The sequence below is a fragment of the Mytilus edulis genome, chromosome 4, assembly GCF_963676685.1.
Source record: "Mytilus edulis chromosome 4, xbMytEdul2.2, whole genome shotgun sequence".
Classification (NCBI taxonomy): Eukaryota; Metazoa; Mollusca; class Bivalvia; order Mytilida; family Mytilidae; genus Mytilus; species Mytilus edulis.
In genome coordinates this window covers 67246280-67266215 of record NC_092347.1, presented here as the reverse complement: position 1 = coordinate 67266215, position 19936 = coordinate 67246280, and the positions used below count along the sequence as shown (strand labels likewise).

General features: G+C 31.6%; 1 protein-coding gene across 1 annotated transcript; it reads left to right on the top strand.

Annotated features, from left to right (window-relative positions):
- Nucleotides 1–298: 298 nt before the first annotated feature.
- LOC139518509 (neuropeptide F receptor-like) lies at nucleotides 299–19537 on the top strand. Its single transcript, XM_071310016.1, has 2 exons — nucleotides 299–497; nucleotides 18408–19537. The coding sequence occupies exon 2, from the start codon at nucleotides 18429–18431 to the stop codon at nucleotides 19503–19505; it is 1077 nt and encodes a 358-aa protein (XP_071166117.1). The 5' UTR covers nucleotides 299–497; nucleotides 18408–18428; the 3' UTR covers nucleotides 19506–19537.
- The last annotated feature ends 399 nt before the right edge of the window (nucleotides 19538–19936 follow it).

Here is a 19936-nt window from a genome sequence, read left to right as displayed (position 1 = left end):
GGAAATTGACCATAAAAGTTTGAACGTTCATAACAAGGGTTATTCCGGAAGAACGGATTCGATTTTTATGGACAATGTTTTAATTACACTAATCTAGATAGGGTAAGCAATCGAAGCAATCGAAAACCAATACTGTATTAACCGAATTAAAGGTTGTTTACTACCATCATCAACATGTCATTTTGTACGTTGTTTTTTTTTATATTATTAATAATATATGTCTTTTGTCATAATTTTATCATACTATAGGATTAAAAATTACTTAATACGACAATTATTTTTTTTATAGGATAAGGTAATTTATCAACATAGGATACGGTTATGAGTTGCGATCTGTTACACCTTCATAAAAGAAGGCAAACGAGATGCTGATATTGATTTAAACACATGGAGAAGCCAAACCACAGATCATTCATTCACAACTCTCGATGATATGTGTCTCGTGTTAGTTGTGATTGGAATATAGATAACAACATCACACTCTGATGTATCTATAGGTAAGTCTAATATATTGTCCCTTTTTTAGTGAAATAATTTCGCTTGTTTATTAAACAAAATATTTCGTGGATATCAGATCTAATATTTTGATAATTAGAGAATAATTCTGCTAACTTTTGAAACTTTGTAGATTTTTATTAAACTTATTTATTTTATTTTTATCTAATTATTTTTTGCTACGACTGTCACATCTATTATTTATAATTCATTGACATTTGATTATCACAACGTTTGACATAAAGGAAAATTCATTAATTTTAGGATACGCCAAAGCCCTAATGATGTTTTAAGTAAGCAAGGATAGGCTTCTATTGATATAGCTACAGATAAAATTCAAATTCAAATTGCAATCAAAATTTATCGCGTCAGGTGAAGATGAAAATACATTTTTTTAAGAAAAAAACAGTAGACCTTTTTATATCATGAAAATCAAAAGCCATAGCATGAAAATTTCAGGTCTTATATGATTCAAATATGAAATAATGATTTTTGCCCTTTCCGCCCTTAATCTTAGGATTCATGACGCTTCAAACGAGGACAGGACATGTCTTAGTTTACTGCGATAAGGATAACTTCTTAAAGCATTCATAAAGTTGTAGACTATAATATGTAAATGTAAATTAAATGATCATATGGGATCGATGTACATGGATAATAACAGAAACTAAACAAAAATACTATACTTCAATGTAAATTAGAAACAGTTTCAATATCTACTGGCCATTGTTGGAGTAAGATCATGAGTTACAATTCCTTAAGTTCTGACATCAAAAAGACATCTTGGAAATATAAACGATTGACAAAACAAGTTATCACAACCTCCCCCTCCCAATCCCGATTTTTTTTAATCTGTTGTTTTTCATTTGTTTGATGTGTTTGAAGTACAATGTATTTGAATTTGCCATATGATAAGGGCCTTCTGTTAAGAATTTTCCTTGGAGTTCTGTATTTTTTGTTATTTTACTTTTTGTTGGGGTCATGATGTTTTTAAGATGTACCCTTTATCTCTTCTTATTAAAAAAAGTTGTCAAATCTTTTACTACGAACACGTGTCAGAACCACATGACAAACACAACATAATAATCGGCATTAACAAATTCTTAATAGAAAAAGAAAAGCACACGAATCGAGGTTAAGCTTGATTCGTATAATTTCCTCTGTTTTATCAATTGGTTGAAGATAAAATGGGCTAGTGAAATTGTGTTGTAACGTGTTCCATTTAGATTAGATAAAATTGAAAAACAATATGATTTTAACTTTAGTTATAAGAATCAGAATATGAAACAATAGTCATGCATCCCATAACATACATAAATGATTCTATAAAAAATATTTTTCAAGGTTTGCTTGACCTATATCAATCGAAATTGGCGTGAATGGTAATCGAAAAACAATCATCAAAATCCACATTTTATAACGAGAAAATTATGCTTAAAACAACCAGGCGACTAGCTTGAATAAGACATTGATGCTACAATATAAGGTTGATCTTTTTTTAACTGCAGTAGCAAAGTCTCAACTGCCGTCAGTTTATATTTAACGTTGATTTGATTTTTTTCTATTAAACTAATTCACAACTCTTAACTCTAGGCGAATAAAATTTGATAAACATCATGTAATGTCTGAATGTTGTTTTTCTGGTCATGTTGTGTTGTAATGTTTCATTTATTCCGGATCTGTTTCCAATTCTGTAGAAATCGATGCACGTTATTTTATAAATTTTATAGCTTTATTATAGTTGACCAGTGTGGAGGACTCTTAATATCGATGTCTCTTCAATCATGGCTGGATCAAACCAAATTCTTTTTTTTTTTAATGGAATGGGGTACTGTCTGCAAAATTCAGGACTTAAAGAGCAAATGTAAACACTGGTCAGTTCGAATGTAACAAAAGTATCCGAATAAATTTACTTGATTTTTTGTGGACATTTCGAAGAAGCACATTGAAAAATGTAGCTATACATGTCGGTTTAGTACAAGAAAAATATACATGTACTTGCATCTTATCGTTTTAAATATACAAACCCACACGTTCGACTCAAATCATAATTGACAAGGATTGTCAGTTTTCCTACCGAAAGTCGATTGTTCTCTTCCGTCACTCTTGGTTCCTTCATCAATTAACACAAATCTGATCGCCGTGAAGTAACCAGAAGTGCCCAAAGTGTCGTTAAACAGTAATCAATCAATTATAAATATGCATGTGCTAGACATCCACAAATCTATTTCAGATCATTAAATTCGGTGCAATCGAATGTGCACTAAAAATGCTGGTAAGGGTTCAATGAGCCTTTAGTTAATTATATCATAATATCATTAAATACACATGAAAAAGTGAAATATTGGCATTCCTCTAATATCTAATATCCAGTCAAACGTGCTGGTTAGTTTTTCTGTTATATTTATTTACAGCCGAGGCATAACAAGATTTGTCACGAATAATAGAACCTATAAAATTAAGTGTTTCGAACTGAGGAAAATTTAATATTTTTAATTATAATGAGCATGATAGATTAGGCGAGGATAATAAAGAAGACTTTTTCAGTAATTAAACCTAGCTATATCTGTATTGATTCCTAAGGAATATTATATTTGAAATATATTTCTAATAAAAATAAATAGGAATAGGCCATTTTATACCTTTAAGGAGTGGATGATCGGATTGCTGTTAAATATTCATTGGCAGATATATAAGCAAAATGTTTAATGTATATACGAATCATGTTTGTGCTGACAGGCTCAGCAGGATTTTTAACTGCTGGTTGAAAAAGACACTATGGAGCATCAATTTTGTTAAGGAATACGATTTTCTTGTTATTTCTTACATGTATTAGTAAAAAAATCAAAAATATGTTTTCAGTAATGTTTTCCCGTACTTTTTATTTACATTATTTATTGCCAAAAATAGAATAGATCACTATCAGTATTGTAAAAAAAATTTCCAACATTGTTAAACTTGAACATATATTGTTGCTTGTCATTGGAATAAAAATTGACTTATGAAGTAACATTAAATGTTTATTATATTTCAAACAAGGCCACCCCTTCCTGAAAAACAGCTATTTTCCAATGCATGTTAGGCCAACTAAAATTAATAAGTAGATTTTCATCCAAATTTTTGAAAAAAATGGGGCGGGTGGGAGGATTTTATTTTTTAAATTTTATTTCATATGAAACCCTTTTGCATGTTTTGTGACGAGTTCTTCATATATGCAAGTGTATAATAAGCTTATATCATGTATTGTTAAGGCCGTACAGTCATTTTGGTATTTTTTGGATAGATGTCTCATTGGCAATCATACCACATCTTCTTTTTTATATACACAAGTATGAGGAATCTTACATAATTTTTCAAATCCTTAAATAAATATATCTAATTGCGGCTTTAAAAACTTAACAACAAAAACGTGTGAGAAATACTCTCTTCAGTTAGACTACCTACACCAAATGTATTTGGGTTTCTAAATAAACAATGGTTTGTATTCCCATAAAATGAAGCAAATGCATTGGTATGCAACACAATTATTATGAGTACAGAATAAAATGAAAACTCAGAGAGTGTTGAAAATAATAGGGTTGGTACTTTATATGCAAGATGAAAATATAATCATGTAAAACATGAACTTAATAATAAAACAATATGTTGTTTAATGACTCTTTTTGGGTGTATTGGGACTTTTGCTGTTTGTCAACATAAAAAGACAGCCATGGGTAAAATCAAAGGGCTTGCATAAATAAAATACATATGTTAGTCGACTTTTTAATTTCAATAAACGGTCATAAATCTGACAAGTTCGTGCTTGTATTTCAATATCTATAATCCAGTCATGTTTTCTGTATCAATGGTTTCCACGAATCTTGCGCTTTGGGTATCATTTACAGTTTAAATTTCCTGAGACAAAGTCATTGCATAAATAAAAAAAGTCCGCAGTTTTCTAATCACAGAAATTTGTGACATACCGCGATTTGCAGTCTTGGAAACAGCGTGTTTCTCTTAACACCAATATTTCACGTCATTCTCGTTATCAATCTTTACTCTCGGAAGATGATGTTGTCATCATAGAGCAGCGGAAAGGTCGACTTAATCATTTTTGTTAGATTTACTTGAGGTACAAAACCGAAATTTGAAACAGGAAGCTTTGAGGCAAACTCCGGACAGTGATCGTTTCCGTTCCGGAACTGTTTTCCTTTACTACATCTATTAGTGTAGAGTAGTATTCGGGCCCGTATGCGGATCGGAACTGGAACTGCCGGGGAGTTTGGCTTTGAGGATGAAACGAAATTTTAACGGTTACCGGTAACGGGAATGAACGAAATCCGGAAATCGTAAATTTTATAAAATAAAAAAATTCGGGGCGGGACGATTTCAGAGGGGCGGGCGGGGATGAAAATCTATCAATTAATTTTAATTGGCCTTATTGTGGACGTAAAGATGTTACTGCCGCAAAAAAACTGGACACGAAAATTTTTTTTTATATTATTTTTTTTTAACTAACATATCAATTAATGCATAGTTTGAATGATTCTTGTTATTTTGATTTTGAGCAGCAGACATCCTTAAATGCCTCCAACTTAGCAGAGACGCAGCAACAAATATTCAAGTCTGTTTCGTCGGCCTATGACCTCTTTTTGCTGAAACGGTGAAAAGATAACAAATTTGCGAAAAAAAAGTCAGCTAATACAAATACGAGACTACAAAGCAAATTACACACTGACTTCTAGCCAACCACAAAATGGCGTTCACATGAAAATAAGGACCTAAGAAGACCATATTTCTGACGAATATATCTATCTTAAAAATTTGCCGTTATACAGATGGTGTCACAGTTTCGGTTCGAGTCCCGCTGAGGGAACGATAAAATATAAATTTGAAAGTATAAATGCAATTACAAAGTTGTTGTGAGAAATATAAAACATAAAAGGTATACATAAATGTGATACACTTGGGGTTTTAAAGTGCTTATTCTTTTTATGACAAAATTACAGCTAACTTTATGATGAAAATTTAAGTGCCGATATGCATATTCAATATAAAGACCATGCGGAATTGGAGAGCCTTTTTTGGAAAATACAATCTCGTAATATTTCATTAATATTCATAATTAGACTCAACATAGCAAAATATATGCACTAATATAGGAGGAGAAACGATTCATGGAAAGAAAAGACCGAAAGGTTAGGACACTAACTGAATCAATAACATGATAAGTGAAATGTTGAGTAAACCACAATTATGCAGCACATGCACAAAATAGACATCAACACGCTTTTCTTAACGACGAACAAACGTCACAGTAAAAATTATGACGATAGCATCAACAATTCATAATAAAGATATAATGTAAGAAGATGTGGTATGAGTGCCAATGAGACCATTCTCTCATACAAGTCACAATAGGTCAAAGTACGGTCTTCAACACGGAGCATTGGCTCACACCAGCAAGCAAAAAATACATGTATTAATAAATTCAAAAGGGGAAAATGACGGTCTAATCTATATAAAAAGAGAAATGAGAAACACTGATGAACCACATCAACAAACGACAACTACTAAACATCACATTCCTGACCTAAAAAAGGTGCAAAAAAACGCAGCTAGTTTAAAAGTTTTGATAGGTACCAACCAACCAACCCTTATCTGAAACAATAATGTAACATAAAAAAAGATAATTAATGTGTAATAAATTAAAAAAACCAAACCTGTTTTACATTGGAAATCTACCGTCCGAAAGAAAGACGTCGGTCTTTTCGATGTATGTATGGCGTCTGTTTGGCTGTACTGAAGCTACTTCTGTTCGGAAAGATTGTATAACTACATTCTTCATGACAAAATGTTACCAAGCGTGAGAACTTTTATTACCATAACGAATGGTCCTTTTAAACCAACTTAATCCCTATCTTACATAAGTCACTCTATGGCTGTATTAATACAATCAAATTATCGATCTCTAACCTTTATAAATACTGTGTATTGGAATACAATCCTATTTATATATACATGTGTTGGTCATCGTGAACTGACAGGATAATAATATAATTCATAAATTAAAGGATGTAACAACTTAGTAGTTGGAATTTAAAAACATGGCTAATCTAACAGATAAGGTACGTACTATACTGTCAGGTTTTATTATAAACTGTCAGGTTTTATTATAAACTGTCAGGTTTTACTATAAATGTCAGGTACTTCTATAAACTCTCATGTTTTGTTACAAACTGTCAGGTTTGTAAAATATACTATTTGAACTGTATACACACAAATGTACTGATAATTTGTGTCAGTTCATATCTTCCTGCTTTGTAATTGTAGATCATCGTTACTTTATATATACTGTATTTGAAAACCAAAAATGAAGACTGGAAAATATAATGTTAAACTAAAGAAAATTGAGAACAAATTTCATCATGGTTCTTTTGCCCCAAAAAATTAAATAAATCCCTGTTTTTATATCAATTTAGTGGGACAAGTCTATGTGTTTTTGCTCACAAGTCTATGGTTTTTTTTCTTCAAAACTTCCAACTTCAATTTCTTAATGTTGGTTGCGGTTATTTCAACCTACACCGAAATAAGACATGGAAGTCACTCTTCCAATATATATAGTACCTTGTCGGTTTATATGAGGAATCTCTGCTATTATGATATATGAATCATTTCATTTTAAAAAAAATTTTTAATAATATAGTTTCTTTCAGCCTGGTATTTTCCTGTTTGTAGTTTCTAGTTAACCTTATGTGCGATTCTAATTTTTTTTTGTCATGATTAATAAAAAGCACAAATTTTGAAAAATGAGTATTAGTATGCATCAATGTCCCTACAAACAAAGAAGAGTCTTTAATTTAAAAATGCAAAATTTCATGTCTGAATACAAAATATTAACTTTTTTCCTGTTCATTCAATAGGCATTCAGCTAGGTTAAAATTTCATGTTGTAATTTTGAATGAGGGTTCAAATGAAGTTGATTTTACAAACTTTATCTGATTTGAAATTATTGACGTAAATCTTGACTTTGCTTTATTACTTTGAACGAAAACCACGAAGAACACATTTTGAAACTCGTCTTGATTTATATTAAATAACAGTTGGAATTATATATATAAATCAAACACATGTTTTAGACAGATAAAATTATTTTCATTGTTACAAACATCTTTAAATCAGTTCGTGGAAACTAAGTCTTGACAGACTAAACATGCTTTTTATTGATTTTCAGTAGCTGTTATCACCTATGGAATACCGTTTTTGTTTTCTCCGTAGCTTCAGAGCGTATGGATCAATTGATCTGAATCAAGGGTTCATTCGGAGGTTTTTCTTGTTTGCGTTAATTATATTTTTCTCTTGTCGATTGCCGGAAATTGTTTCCAATTTATCTTGTTAAATATGTTTTAGAGTGTTTGTAAAAACTAAATGCTTTTCCCAGATGATTTCATTGTTATATAAATCTAGAAAAAGCTTTGATGAAGAAAATTATGTTTTTTGTATCGATGTTGAAGAGTAAACAGTTATTTTTCTTAATGCAAAATATCGAAAATTTCACACGAACCACTATGAAACGAATTAAATACGAAAAATTAACGAAATCAGTGACAAATATTTAGTTTAAAAAATACGGCGGAAGTTATCAGAGGGAGAACAAAGACTAATTTGCCGAGAAACCAACAAAATGATAACAAGAAACGAAAAGATAAACAACAGACTTTGAAACACAACACACATAAAACCAGACTGACCAACTATTTCTTAAACATATATGTATTTAAAATTTGTACAAAATGGCAATGTTAAGTGTGCAACATTCGTGTTTGAATAAAAAAAAACAACATCCAATTTTGTTTCGAACTAAAAAATGAACTTGTTTCAATGATGTAATGAAGTTTACACTCTTTGACGATAGGAAATGAGATCATGTGACATATAGTAATATGGTATTGACATATCTTGGAATTGGATGCATGTTAATTATCAGTAATCTAACCATTGATTGAAGTTCTATAGTTTCAGCTTTCTAAGCATTAAGTTTTTTGTAATAAGTTATTTTTCGATATTTAATATTTGCATGGTATTGTTTTGTGATTATATAATTCACATAGACCTGTAGTCATGAAATTGGTAGTGTCTTGGGATTACACAAGAGTTTTTAGACACAATTATCGATGCTCTTTGGTATTGGTTTGTATCAATGGCTTTTTTAAAACATGATCAACACAAAAACATGTCTAACTAGAGGCGTACGTAGTTCATTACAAGTTTTTTTTGTACGGTTCATGTGGATGAATACTCAATTTATATGCACTTCGGAGAGATTTTTTTTGTTTTATTTGTTTCCTGAGATAAAGTCCATTACACAGTTTGTTGTCAAACCATGAACATCCAGTGTGCCTACAGAGTGTCTTCCTTAGAAAATTAAACGTTTCGCTTTAACATATTCTCCATTGTTAATGACGCTTCTGTCAATGACAATGTGGTTTTTTTTCTTAAACCATAACCATATTTTTTTAACTTAACCTTATTTGAACCCTTAATTCTAAAAATCAGGGCCGTAAATTGTCTGCCCCTGTTTACTATCGCCGAGCGGAGCGAGGCAAAAACATATTGGACCCATTCCATGCAGAAAAGGATAATTTTTCGGGCCTTTTCCTTGTATGCAATGTACCTCCCAAGAATACACGACTTGTTAATTTTTTGTTACATTTCAATAAATATGTGCCTGGAATATATTAAAAAAGTTATAAACCAGAGTTAGATTACGTGTCCCGGTAGAGTAAGATTTGTTTTCGCTTTATCCTGCTTTATGACTCTTAACAAGCTATTTTTACTTAAGTTTAGGGAAAATTTTGCAAAGACTTAAAATGAAAGCCACCGGAAGTTGGTCATTTTTTGTGGTTTATCCGGCTTATTTGGCTGTCCAAATAGAACTAATTTTATCTTCGTTTCAAAGACACAATTTTCAAACCTTAAAATGAAAATGCATACTCAATAACTCATAATGATCTATCAAGTTCAAATTATTTTAAAAACGTAACAATGTTTGTATAACATAAAGTTTTATTCTGGCTTTGTCAAATGCTGTAAAGGTTATTTTTTTTGACTGGACAAATCCCATCTTTTTAGTAGTTCTATGCATTCAATATTGCCAACATTGTCACTTAGTGCAATAGTAGAATTAATTGCATAACAGTGTGGTCGACAGTAAAACGTTTGTAGGTTGTAACTTGTTTGTCAACGGCTATGATTTTATGCTCACCCAGTCTGTCAGAGGCCTTCCAGTGGGGATTGAAATATTCACTTGTTACACATTCCGATACATAAAATGAAACTTTCTTTTTACAAAGCTTGAAAGGAATTTGTTTTAAATATTTATTATAATCATCACATACAACCGTGTCATTTGTAAGAATAATAATGTTCAGAGATGATATTATTTAATAATAATAAAAAAATAGGTTTATCCATTGTAAAAAAAAACACTATTAAGTTGATGGGGTTAATTCACAAAATATCTCATTGATTAAGAGCACAACTACTTCTACGGTGTGATCATTTAAGAATGGCCTACTATTTATTCAATGCGTATACATGTGGGTTTTGTTTGTGAAGAGTTCTGGATAATTAAAAAATCATTTGATTTCTTTGTTTAATACCATAAAACGATTCATTCTTTCAGATATTTGTCACTTTGCCTTATCTTCAAGTCCAACACAATTTCTCACGTTTCTTACAAAACTTATATTCTTGTGATGTATTCTTTTGTTTGAAAAAAAATGTATTGATATAGATAGATATAGGAAGATGTGGTATGAGTGCCTATGAGACAACTCTCCTCCCAAGTAATAATTCATAAAAGTAAATCATTATAGGTCAAGGTACGACCTGCAACACGGAGCCTTGGCTCACACCGAACAGCAAGTTATAGAGGGCCACAAAACTACTAGTGTAAAACCATTCAAACGGGAAAACCAACGAGAAACGAAAAACACATATGAACTACATAAACAGACGACATCATGCATTGTAACTTTTAAAGCCAATTAAGTAAAAAAAAAATAATCTGAAAGAACGTGCGATATCATATTAGGAAAATTGATGGTCAAACCATAACAAAAAATCAAGTAAAGAATTTTAAGTATTCAACCTTTATAGCTTGCTGTTCGGTGTGAGCCAAGACTCCGTGTTGAAGGCCATTTTTATTTATTTTCAAATTACAAAGGTTATTCCTGATTAGTATTTTTAATTATTTTATTTAGGCGTTTAGAATATTTGGTGACCTCACAGTTTAAATTAAATAAGTACGTCGTGAGCAGTGGGCATTACAGACGAACGTTCACCTAATTTCCCCCAGTCAATGAATGGCCATAGCTACACTGTTATGAATTTCATTCTATTTGGTGGGAAACATTTATGTGTGCATTGGAGTTGAGTTGGGTACCGACCGTTCAGATCCAAATATTGAATACACCTGCATGCCATTATGATTAACCACCTTGTTGTTTTAACTAATAACCAGTGCTATAAAAATAATGCAAGATTTTAACCAATTTTTTCTTTTCCGTGTTTTTTCGCTCCATTTTTTTTTGTCAGCCCGCAATAGGAGGCAACTGCCTACATGCCTCTATGTAATTTACGGCCCTGATTCTTTTAAACGTTTCGTCTTGCTATTTCTTACATTTATTGATGGTTGTGTTCGTGAAGTTTTAACAAAAGGACGAATTAGTATCCATTCAGAGTTCACAGTGAAATATGTTGACGCGTAACAGCGTTTTAATATCTAATAACTCACCGTTTTTAGTATTATTTTACATTAAAGATCAAACGAGCCTGATTTATAAATAACATTGTTCTTTTGACATAAATATGTGATATTCGTACAAGAAAATTATTTTCAAAGCAATAAGATTGATTTTCAAGATGATATTGCCATTATTTATAAATCATTAGAATCATTTTATCATTAAACATCTCATATTATCATTCTCTACTAGAGAGTTCGATCGACAATAAACAGAACATTAAGCTAATTTTACAATGATTTTTATAGAAATCTTTTCATTTGTGACAGTTCAATATTTCATTAAAGTTTCCTATTAATATGTGATTAAGTTTTTTGATTTCTTTACCCCATCTCTCATTAGTTCCTTTTATCCTTCTTTATTCTGTTAAAATTTAGATATTCTCTTATTAGTTCTTTCATCCTACTGTATTTTGTCAAAATTCCGACATTTTGATTAATCTTATCAAATAAATTATATATATATCATGCATTATCAATACCTCCAACCCGCTCATATGCGAACAAGTTTACCGGAATATCACTTTGTCACATATGGTAAATGTCGAATTCCGGTGAATAACTATTGCCTTCCTACAAATTGCTTCAATAGATTAACAAAAGCCCCATATCACACATCAGGTGCAGTTATTGACCAATGATCTTAATTCATTCATTGGTTATGTAATATCAACAACTAATAATAGTTGTAGGCAGTTAATTTTATCCCGTTAACATTACTGCACTTTGAATCATTTCAATTTATCGCAATGAATTATAGATAAAAGAAAAACAAATACCTGAAATTGTTTGAATTCATTTACGACCTTAAATTTCACTAATTGTCATTGTTTGTTGTGTACCATGGGTGTTTGATAAAAATCCATCTGATGCTTTCAGATACGCTACATTGAATATGCTTGATAAATGTAGGTTTGAAACACATAAAGCTACTGTTAAAATATCGTGACACATGTATACTAATATCCGTGGGAGACCAATAAACCTTTATCAAGTACACAAGGGACCAAACGATTAGAAAGCTAAATCATTATAAAACGTTTGAGAGCACAGCAACCAATAGAATATAAACAGAACAGTTGAAAATGTCAAAGGTCAATATTACTTGAGGGAGATGTAACCCAGTTTTAGTACAATTGATAAATTTATAATCAGCTTTGGCCAATGATATGACCTGGAGAAAAGAATGCTTTAAGATTGCCATCATGAATTACTCTGATAGTTTTGCATAAAGTTGCCTTCATGAGATTCTCTGATCGAAGGCATAATGCTGCCGCCATAAATATATCTGATCATTTGGTCTATAGTGCTACGGCCGAAGATTTCTTTGATCGGTTAGCCTACAGTGTTTCGCCATAAATTTCTCTGATCGTTGGGTCTAGTGCTGCCGCCATCAATGTAAACCCAGGGGTGTTTGCGTTCTTAAACGTTCGACTTCTTTGTACTGCTTCGTCCTTGCCATTCCGTTATCGTGTTCACAATGCTGATACTAAGTAATCAATTATAAAAATTCTGACAAGTAATTACATTATGATTTGCCTTTCATAATCTTAACCTTTTTAACGTCGATCTTACAATGATTATTGAAACACGTTTTGGCAAATGGGTAAGTGCTTTTTAACTAAACATATTTAATATGACACAGTTTGTAATCTGGATGTTCCAGTGAAATTGCAATGGAATAAAAACCATTATTGATTAATTATGTAACACAAATAGAAGCTTCCAGCGTATCTCGTTAGGTGGTTAATGATAAATCCACGATCGTGTTTAGCCATTAAAGTTTGATTGTTAAGTAAAGCAGTACACATTAGATAAATAGAAATAGGCATAAGAAAACAAATGAACATACTACTATCCACGTTATTTGTACTGTGGTGGATAGCTGTCTCATTGGCAATCATACCACATCTCCTTATTATTAAATCATAATTAGGAGTTAAATTGGCTGATCTTTCTTGTGTGTGAAGTTTTTTTTTAGGCAAGATGCACTTTAAAGAAGTGGGAAGTGCCGAAATTAACTGAAGCAAGATGTACTTAAGAGAAATAAGACGTGCCAATAGTAAAAATCAGAATTACGTAATGAGAAAAATATACCTAATTAATTTCTTATGAAAGCAAGTGAAAGCATTTTAGTTGTATCGCGCATTTAAAGAGTTACTGTACATTAAGATCATTTGTAGATAAGCTTATTTTACAATTGAAGAAGCTTGTCATTTTTGTTTGAAACTAGACGAAAGACCACCTGCAAGCTACTTCGGTAATTTTTAACATCAGGGCCGTAACTAGCCTCTTTTAAAAGTGAGGCAAAATATATTCGCCAAGCGGAGCCAGGCGAAAACTTATGGGCGAGGGGTCTGGGGGCCGTTTATGACCCCGACCAGAAGCTCTGAGAAAAATAACGCAAAATCGTGCATTCTGAGCGTTTCCCAGACTCTTTCTTGCATTGAAACGGCTAAATTAATCTTTAGATATTTTTTTGACAATCAGGTCCCGACAAAGCAAAAACAAAGATTCATTGTAATTTAAGACTTTTAGGTGTTAGAGACAACATTAAAAGACCGATATGTAGGATAAAGCAAAAATTGTAATTCTCATAATATATTAATACCGTATCTGTCTGTCTGTTCTTGTCTTGTACTGTGATTAAACTTTTGTGATTTTTTATGACTAGATTTAAATATAGTGACATTGCAGTATTATACTTTAAGTACTAGTACTGCTTAAGTCCACACTATAGGGACCATCTTCACCTTGGTTTACGATCTTTTACGGTATTAATGATTCTTTCAAAGTATTGTCGAAGACCACCCGACAACTATCAAGATGAAGAGCAGGAACACAAACTTTGACCATTGATCATTTGTATTTTTTCTATGCATTGACTTTGTGTGCGATTATGTCCTCATACTCCTTTATTATCTGTTAAAGAGTCTTAACACGACTTAATGCAAGTTTAACCTTTCAATGTAAAAGGTCATATATGGCAATACCTTGTTTTTTTTCCATCAAATTATTTGATACCGGGAAATATGTGACCTTACTTTAATTCAACCCATGTCAGCTATCTAGTTTTATTTACAATAAAACAAACTGTTTTGTATTCTTTGATATCAATTTCAATCATCCATGCAGAAAGGACAATTTTTCAGTAGTTTTTGTGTTCACTGAGTAGCATCGCATGTTCTTAAAATATATTTCTCGCACAATTCTAGACATCGGTGGACATGCAACATTGCAAAACAACGTTTACAAATGAAAATCAACGCTCAGACTATAGTCATAAAGTAGGACAATAAATGAACAAATAGACCATCAACTCTGAAAAGGAAAACAGAAACATGGACAACGAAAAACATCCAAGGGATACACCAGAGAGTGAAGAGAACTTGCTTCTTGCAAGACACTTTCCGTGAAACACTTTGATATGAAAACAACCTTTTTTTCATTTTAAAATTTTTTTTTTACATGAGGCATTTGCCTCATTTGCCTCAATGTAGTTACGGCCCTGAACATTATTTGCAATTAGGAAATTTTAAATAACTCTTTCTTTGTAACTTAAATGTATATATCAACATTTCGTCCTTGTTACCACAATTGAGATATGCTAACAGATGTTCAAAACAACTACACCACAGAATATTCTCAATCAATATCAAAATATTTAATTGATTTGCTTTTTTGCTTTATGTGTTTTTATTTTTTTCTTGTTTTTGATATTCGTCATTGAAGTTGCATTTAATTTTCAAATATGAAATGTTCTTTACAAATCAACAAGTTAACCTGAAACATAGTAATACTCGAATCCTGGTCGATATTTATTTCTGTTTCTGATTTCTAAAATCTCGAACTTTAGATAAAAACAATTTATGTATGTGCCTGTCCCAAGTCAGGAGCCTGTAATTCAGTGGTTGTCGTTTGTTTATGTGTTACATATTTGTTTTTCGTTCATTTTTTTTACATAAATAAGGCCGTTAGTTTTCTCGTTTGAATTGTTTTACATTGTCTTATCGGGGCCTATTATAGCTGACTATGCGATATGGGCTTTGCTCATTGTTGAAGGCCGTACGGTGACCTATAGTTGTTAATGTCTGTGTCTTTTTGATCTTTTGTGGATAGTTGTCTCATTGGCAATCATACCACATCTTTTTTTTTATATTGTTTAACAAGTCAAAATTTCTACCATAACAATAGCAATTCAATTTTCTTCATTTTTCAGTAGGTAGCAGCTGGAATAGCAAAACTAAAATTATTGACAAAACTAAAAACTCTGACAAGCGATTTATATAAACAACTCTTCATGTATTATTGCCAGCAATGAATTTGAAGCCTAACCTTTTAATATGTGTCTTTTTTCAGAGATTGTTAAAAAGAATTATCAACAAGACGTTTCTAAAACATGCTACTAAAATACAAGTTTCATCCCGACAGCTTAAAATTTTCTGGAATAAATCGGATGAGCTTTGTCTTTTCATAGGTATTTAGTTGATTTGCAATGCAATGCCCACCATAGCTATTCAGTTAAATTCTCTTTTCCATAAAGATTACCGGACACTTAGAAAGTACTTGAATATCCAACTTTTGTGACAAAAGAATACATTTGGGAATCATTGATATTCTGTTCGTGCTGTATGATAAAATATAATTCAGTTTATTATCTGGAAATTCCTTGTGATAGAGTTCACAATGATGGAATTGGATAAATTCTAAGACATAATTTATTTCTAAATTTGAATGAAAGGAAGTCGCTAATATATTTCTATATCTTAAAGTATAACAGGAAATGCTAGTCACAAAATATGACGCGTACACACGAATTAAAACAAATCAGTATTATAATCTTTTTATAAATGTTTTTTTTTTGTTGTTGTTTCGCTTGCGACGAACATAGCGATCATACATTTCGTCGGCGTCGTCACAAGCTCGAATTAGTATGCGGCTAAAATGATTTTTGACACAACCAATTCGTCATATTCTTTATCGTTATATATGGATCTCACCTCCCATAAATGGACTTAGTGTAATTCATATATATATATTTTGCTGCCAAAATGAAGGTTTGTTGTGAAAGATTTTAAATCTTAAAACTTTGTCAAACTTTCATTAGATTAATCTAGAGAAAGTAGGCTGTGAGAAAATATATTCTTTTTGATATTCGGGTTTCTGTATTTTTCTAAATCATGGGCATAGTATTGTTGCATTCAACATAACATACTTATTTACTAACGGAAGCAATGGCAAACAAAGATTTCGCTTAACCCTGCAAGATTGGATAGTCGGGTGACTTTGATGGAGACAGACCATTCTCAGATTCTTGTTCATGATGACTTGCCGTATTTGAAGAGTCTAATACACTGACGTAATTCTATAATATGGAATTACAGATTTGAATTCTTTCGCGTTATTTTTGTCTGAAATAATAAAAAGTGTCAATATCATTGTTTTATTAAAGCAATTTGTACAATAATAACACGAAAACAACACTTTATAAACCTAATATAATACGCTATAACAATAAAAGTGATAACCTTGCTTTCTTTATTCAATATTTTTTAACTGTTTAAGGAATACAAAATTTTCAGATTTTACTTCAAAGCAATTGCGATAGTCAATTTCAAGCTTAGGATTCTAGTTAACTTTACTTCCCACGTATGTATATAAGAATTACGAGTTCATATATTTTTTATTACATCATCACATGGTTCGTCACACCTCTAGTTCTGTTGTGCATTAATTGTTCATTTAAATGTAATACCAAAAACATTATATTATAGCCAAAAAGATGACATGAATGCGGTATTGTCGGTCTCCATTTTTTGTGTTTACGAAACTCCGCCCGGAACGTAGGTGTCTCATCCTGAGTGATTTTCATTTAAAACTTTTCAAGAAAATGAGATCTAGGCTCCAATTTTTTTATGTAATTATTTGCAGATCATCATTAAACTTTCTTTCAAAGTTTTCGTTAATGTATTTTTAAATATCAAGGGGGAAAGGTTATGTATGGTTTTTCATTAGATTAGCTTTGCGCTATTGTAAATTATGTTCTTCGAGAGAAGTTCATTAAATGCTATTAAATTATAGGAAATTACGAAAACACGATCACGTTCTCACACCATTAATCAAAATGAGCATAGCAACATGTTAATGACTTAAGAGTTGAACGGAGATCCTTCTTGAAAATTGGAAATTGCTACTGTCTGGAAAACAAATCACCAATCCATGAATTACAGTTCAGTTTGTGTGATATTCAACTTTCTTTTTAATTTGACCAAATTTTAACAGCAAACATAAAATTGAATACTCATCTATATATGAGAAGATACCAAAAGAACATTCAAACTCAAAGTCGAAAAATAAACTACAATTGCCATTGCTAAAAAAGGGGAAAGACAAACAACAGTACACAAAAATACACAAAAATACAACTGAAGAAAACTAAAGACTGAACAACACGTAACCTACCAAGACTGGGAAGGGGTGGGTGATATCAGGTGATTCGCGAAGGTAAGCAGATCCGGATCCACATTTGTCGCCCGTCGTGTTGCTCATATTAGTGCAAACCTGGAGATAATTAGAATATAATTCATTCATTTGGCATAATAGAAAGTGTGTCCTATATAATTGACAATTGGTTTGAAGATGTATCGACACAAGCCGTATTATGAATTGTTTTTTTTTCCATTTGATCTACAGTCTTTTTGAACCAACTAGTATATAAACCTAAGGTATATGGTATGGTTTCTTTTGAGACAACTGTCTACTAGAGACCAAAAATATAGTAGATGTAAGCAAATACATATCATCATACGGCCATCAATAATGGGCCAAACCCATAACAAATGTGTATAGTATGTTCCCTATGCATTGTTGGTGTAAAAAATTAATCATGAACCTCGACAGACATAAATAAATTGAAGGTAAAATATACCGATATACTGCAAGTGTTAATTTAAACTTTCAGTAATAATTCCTCTGACACTCCAATGTCTAAGGTTCTACAAAAGATTACAATGCAAAGTTGGTGAACTTAACGCTTTGTATGCTTTCTGTGTTGTTTTTACAAATGATATTGACATCATTACACATAATATTAAATAATAATTTGTATACATTCTTCTCTTTTCAGGCGATTAACTACTCAGCAGCCATGAATTTGTCTGACGTTCAATTTTTTAACACCATAAACTTTTCACTGGAACAGTACCTGCAAGTAACAGCAGATCTCCAGTCAGAATCCTGGTTTGAAGACACAACACAAGGGATATTTATTATGATATTCAGTCTATTAGTGGTCGTTGGATTTATCGGAAATGTATTAATGTGTTGCGTGATCATACGGAAACACGTCAAGTCACGACAGAATTTGTTCATTTTGAATTTAGCCATTTCCGATATCTTTACATGTGTTTTTAGTATTCCATTTACAGCAGTTAGACTTTTAACGAAAAACTGGCCTCTGGGAGACATTATGTGTAAACTTGTTCCAACACTTCAGGCTGTGTATGTATTCGTATCAACGTTTACAGTTTTAGGAATTGCAATTGACAGATATTATGCCATCGTCCAGTGCACAAGTAGGTCGTCCAAAAAATCTAACTTGATATATGCTTTTCCTACACTGTGGATGATATCCTTTGCCTTAGCTCTGCCAATGTTCATTTCTCATGGCGTGGAAACAGTAGAAGTCATTCCAGATCATCAAATTCATTTACATTTTTGTATGGAGAATTGGAGGTCACAATCATTTAGACAGTTTTATGCTGTTTTGATATTAATAATACAATTTGGTTTGCCATTAATAGTTGTTGGAGGTCTTCATATTCTTATTTGTAAATTTATGTGTTTGAGACTAAGACTGCAACCGGCTTGTTTTAGTAACAGTCAACGAAAACAACCAAGAAGTGTGATGCGTCATAGAAAAAACGTTATTCTTTTAACTGCAGCCTCTTTGTCATTTGTTGTCACGTGGTTGCCATGGGCTATTATAAACCTACTGGCAGATGTAAATTATAAGATTTTTGAAGGAGTTGATTTCCTATTATTACATACAATAACGCATGCATTTGCAATGCTCTCAGTGTGTATAAACCCTTTAGTTTATGGTTGGTTTAACACAGCCATTAGACGTGGGATCGAGATTATGATATTCCAGAAGAATTATGGCCTTGAACAATCGACAAGATTTACAACAGTCGGAACAGACAGAAAATCATCAAAAGTATGATATAATTTGTTCAAATAAAATGTGTAAAAAGTAACTCTTGGTTGTTTTACAATGATATAAAAAATTTCATTCATGTTTTAATCCCTTAAATCATAACGATTCTATATTCGACAGTTTATTCAAGTAAAAAGATAAGATGATGTTTCCATTAGCAAGTCCCTATTTCCATTCCAATCCTGCTTAGTGTTACTTATAAGTTCTATATAAAGCATTTAGTGAGAATAATGAAAGAAATATCAAATCGATTAATTCAATTTAGAACATTTTGTTCCATTTAAATCTTTAGAAAAGTATTATGAAGGGTTTTGCGGAGAATACGTTCCTTCTATTTTCTCTTTTAAAGATATTTGAAATTAACAAACAAAAGTATTACAACTTCAATATACACACAGCAGTTCGATTTCTACAGAATGGTCCATCAATATAACACA

What these genes read in the sequence shown, in the direction of transcription:
- LOC139518509 (XM_071310016.1), top strand. Translation starts at nt 18,429, where the DNA reads ATGAATTTGTCTGACGTTCAATTTTTTAACACCATAAACTTTTCACTG.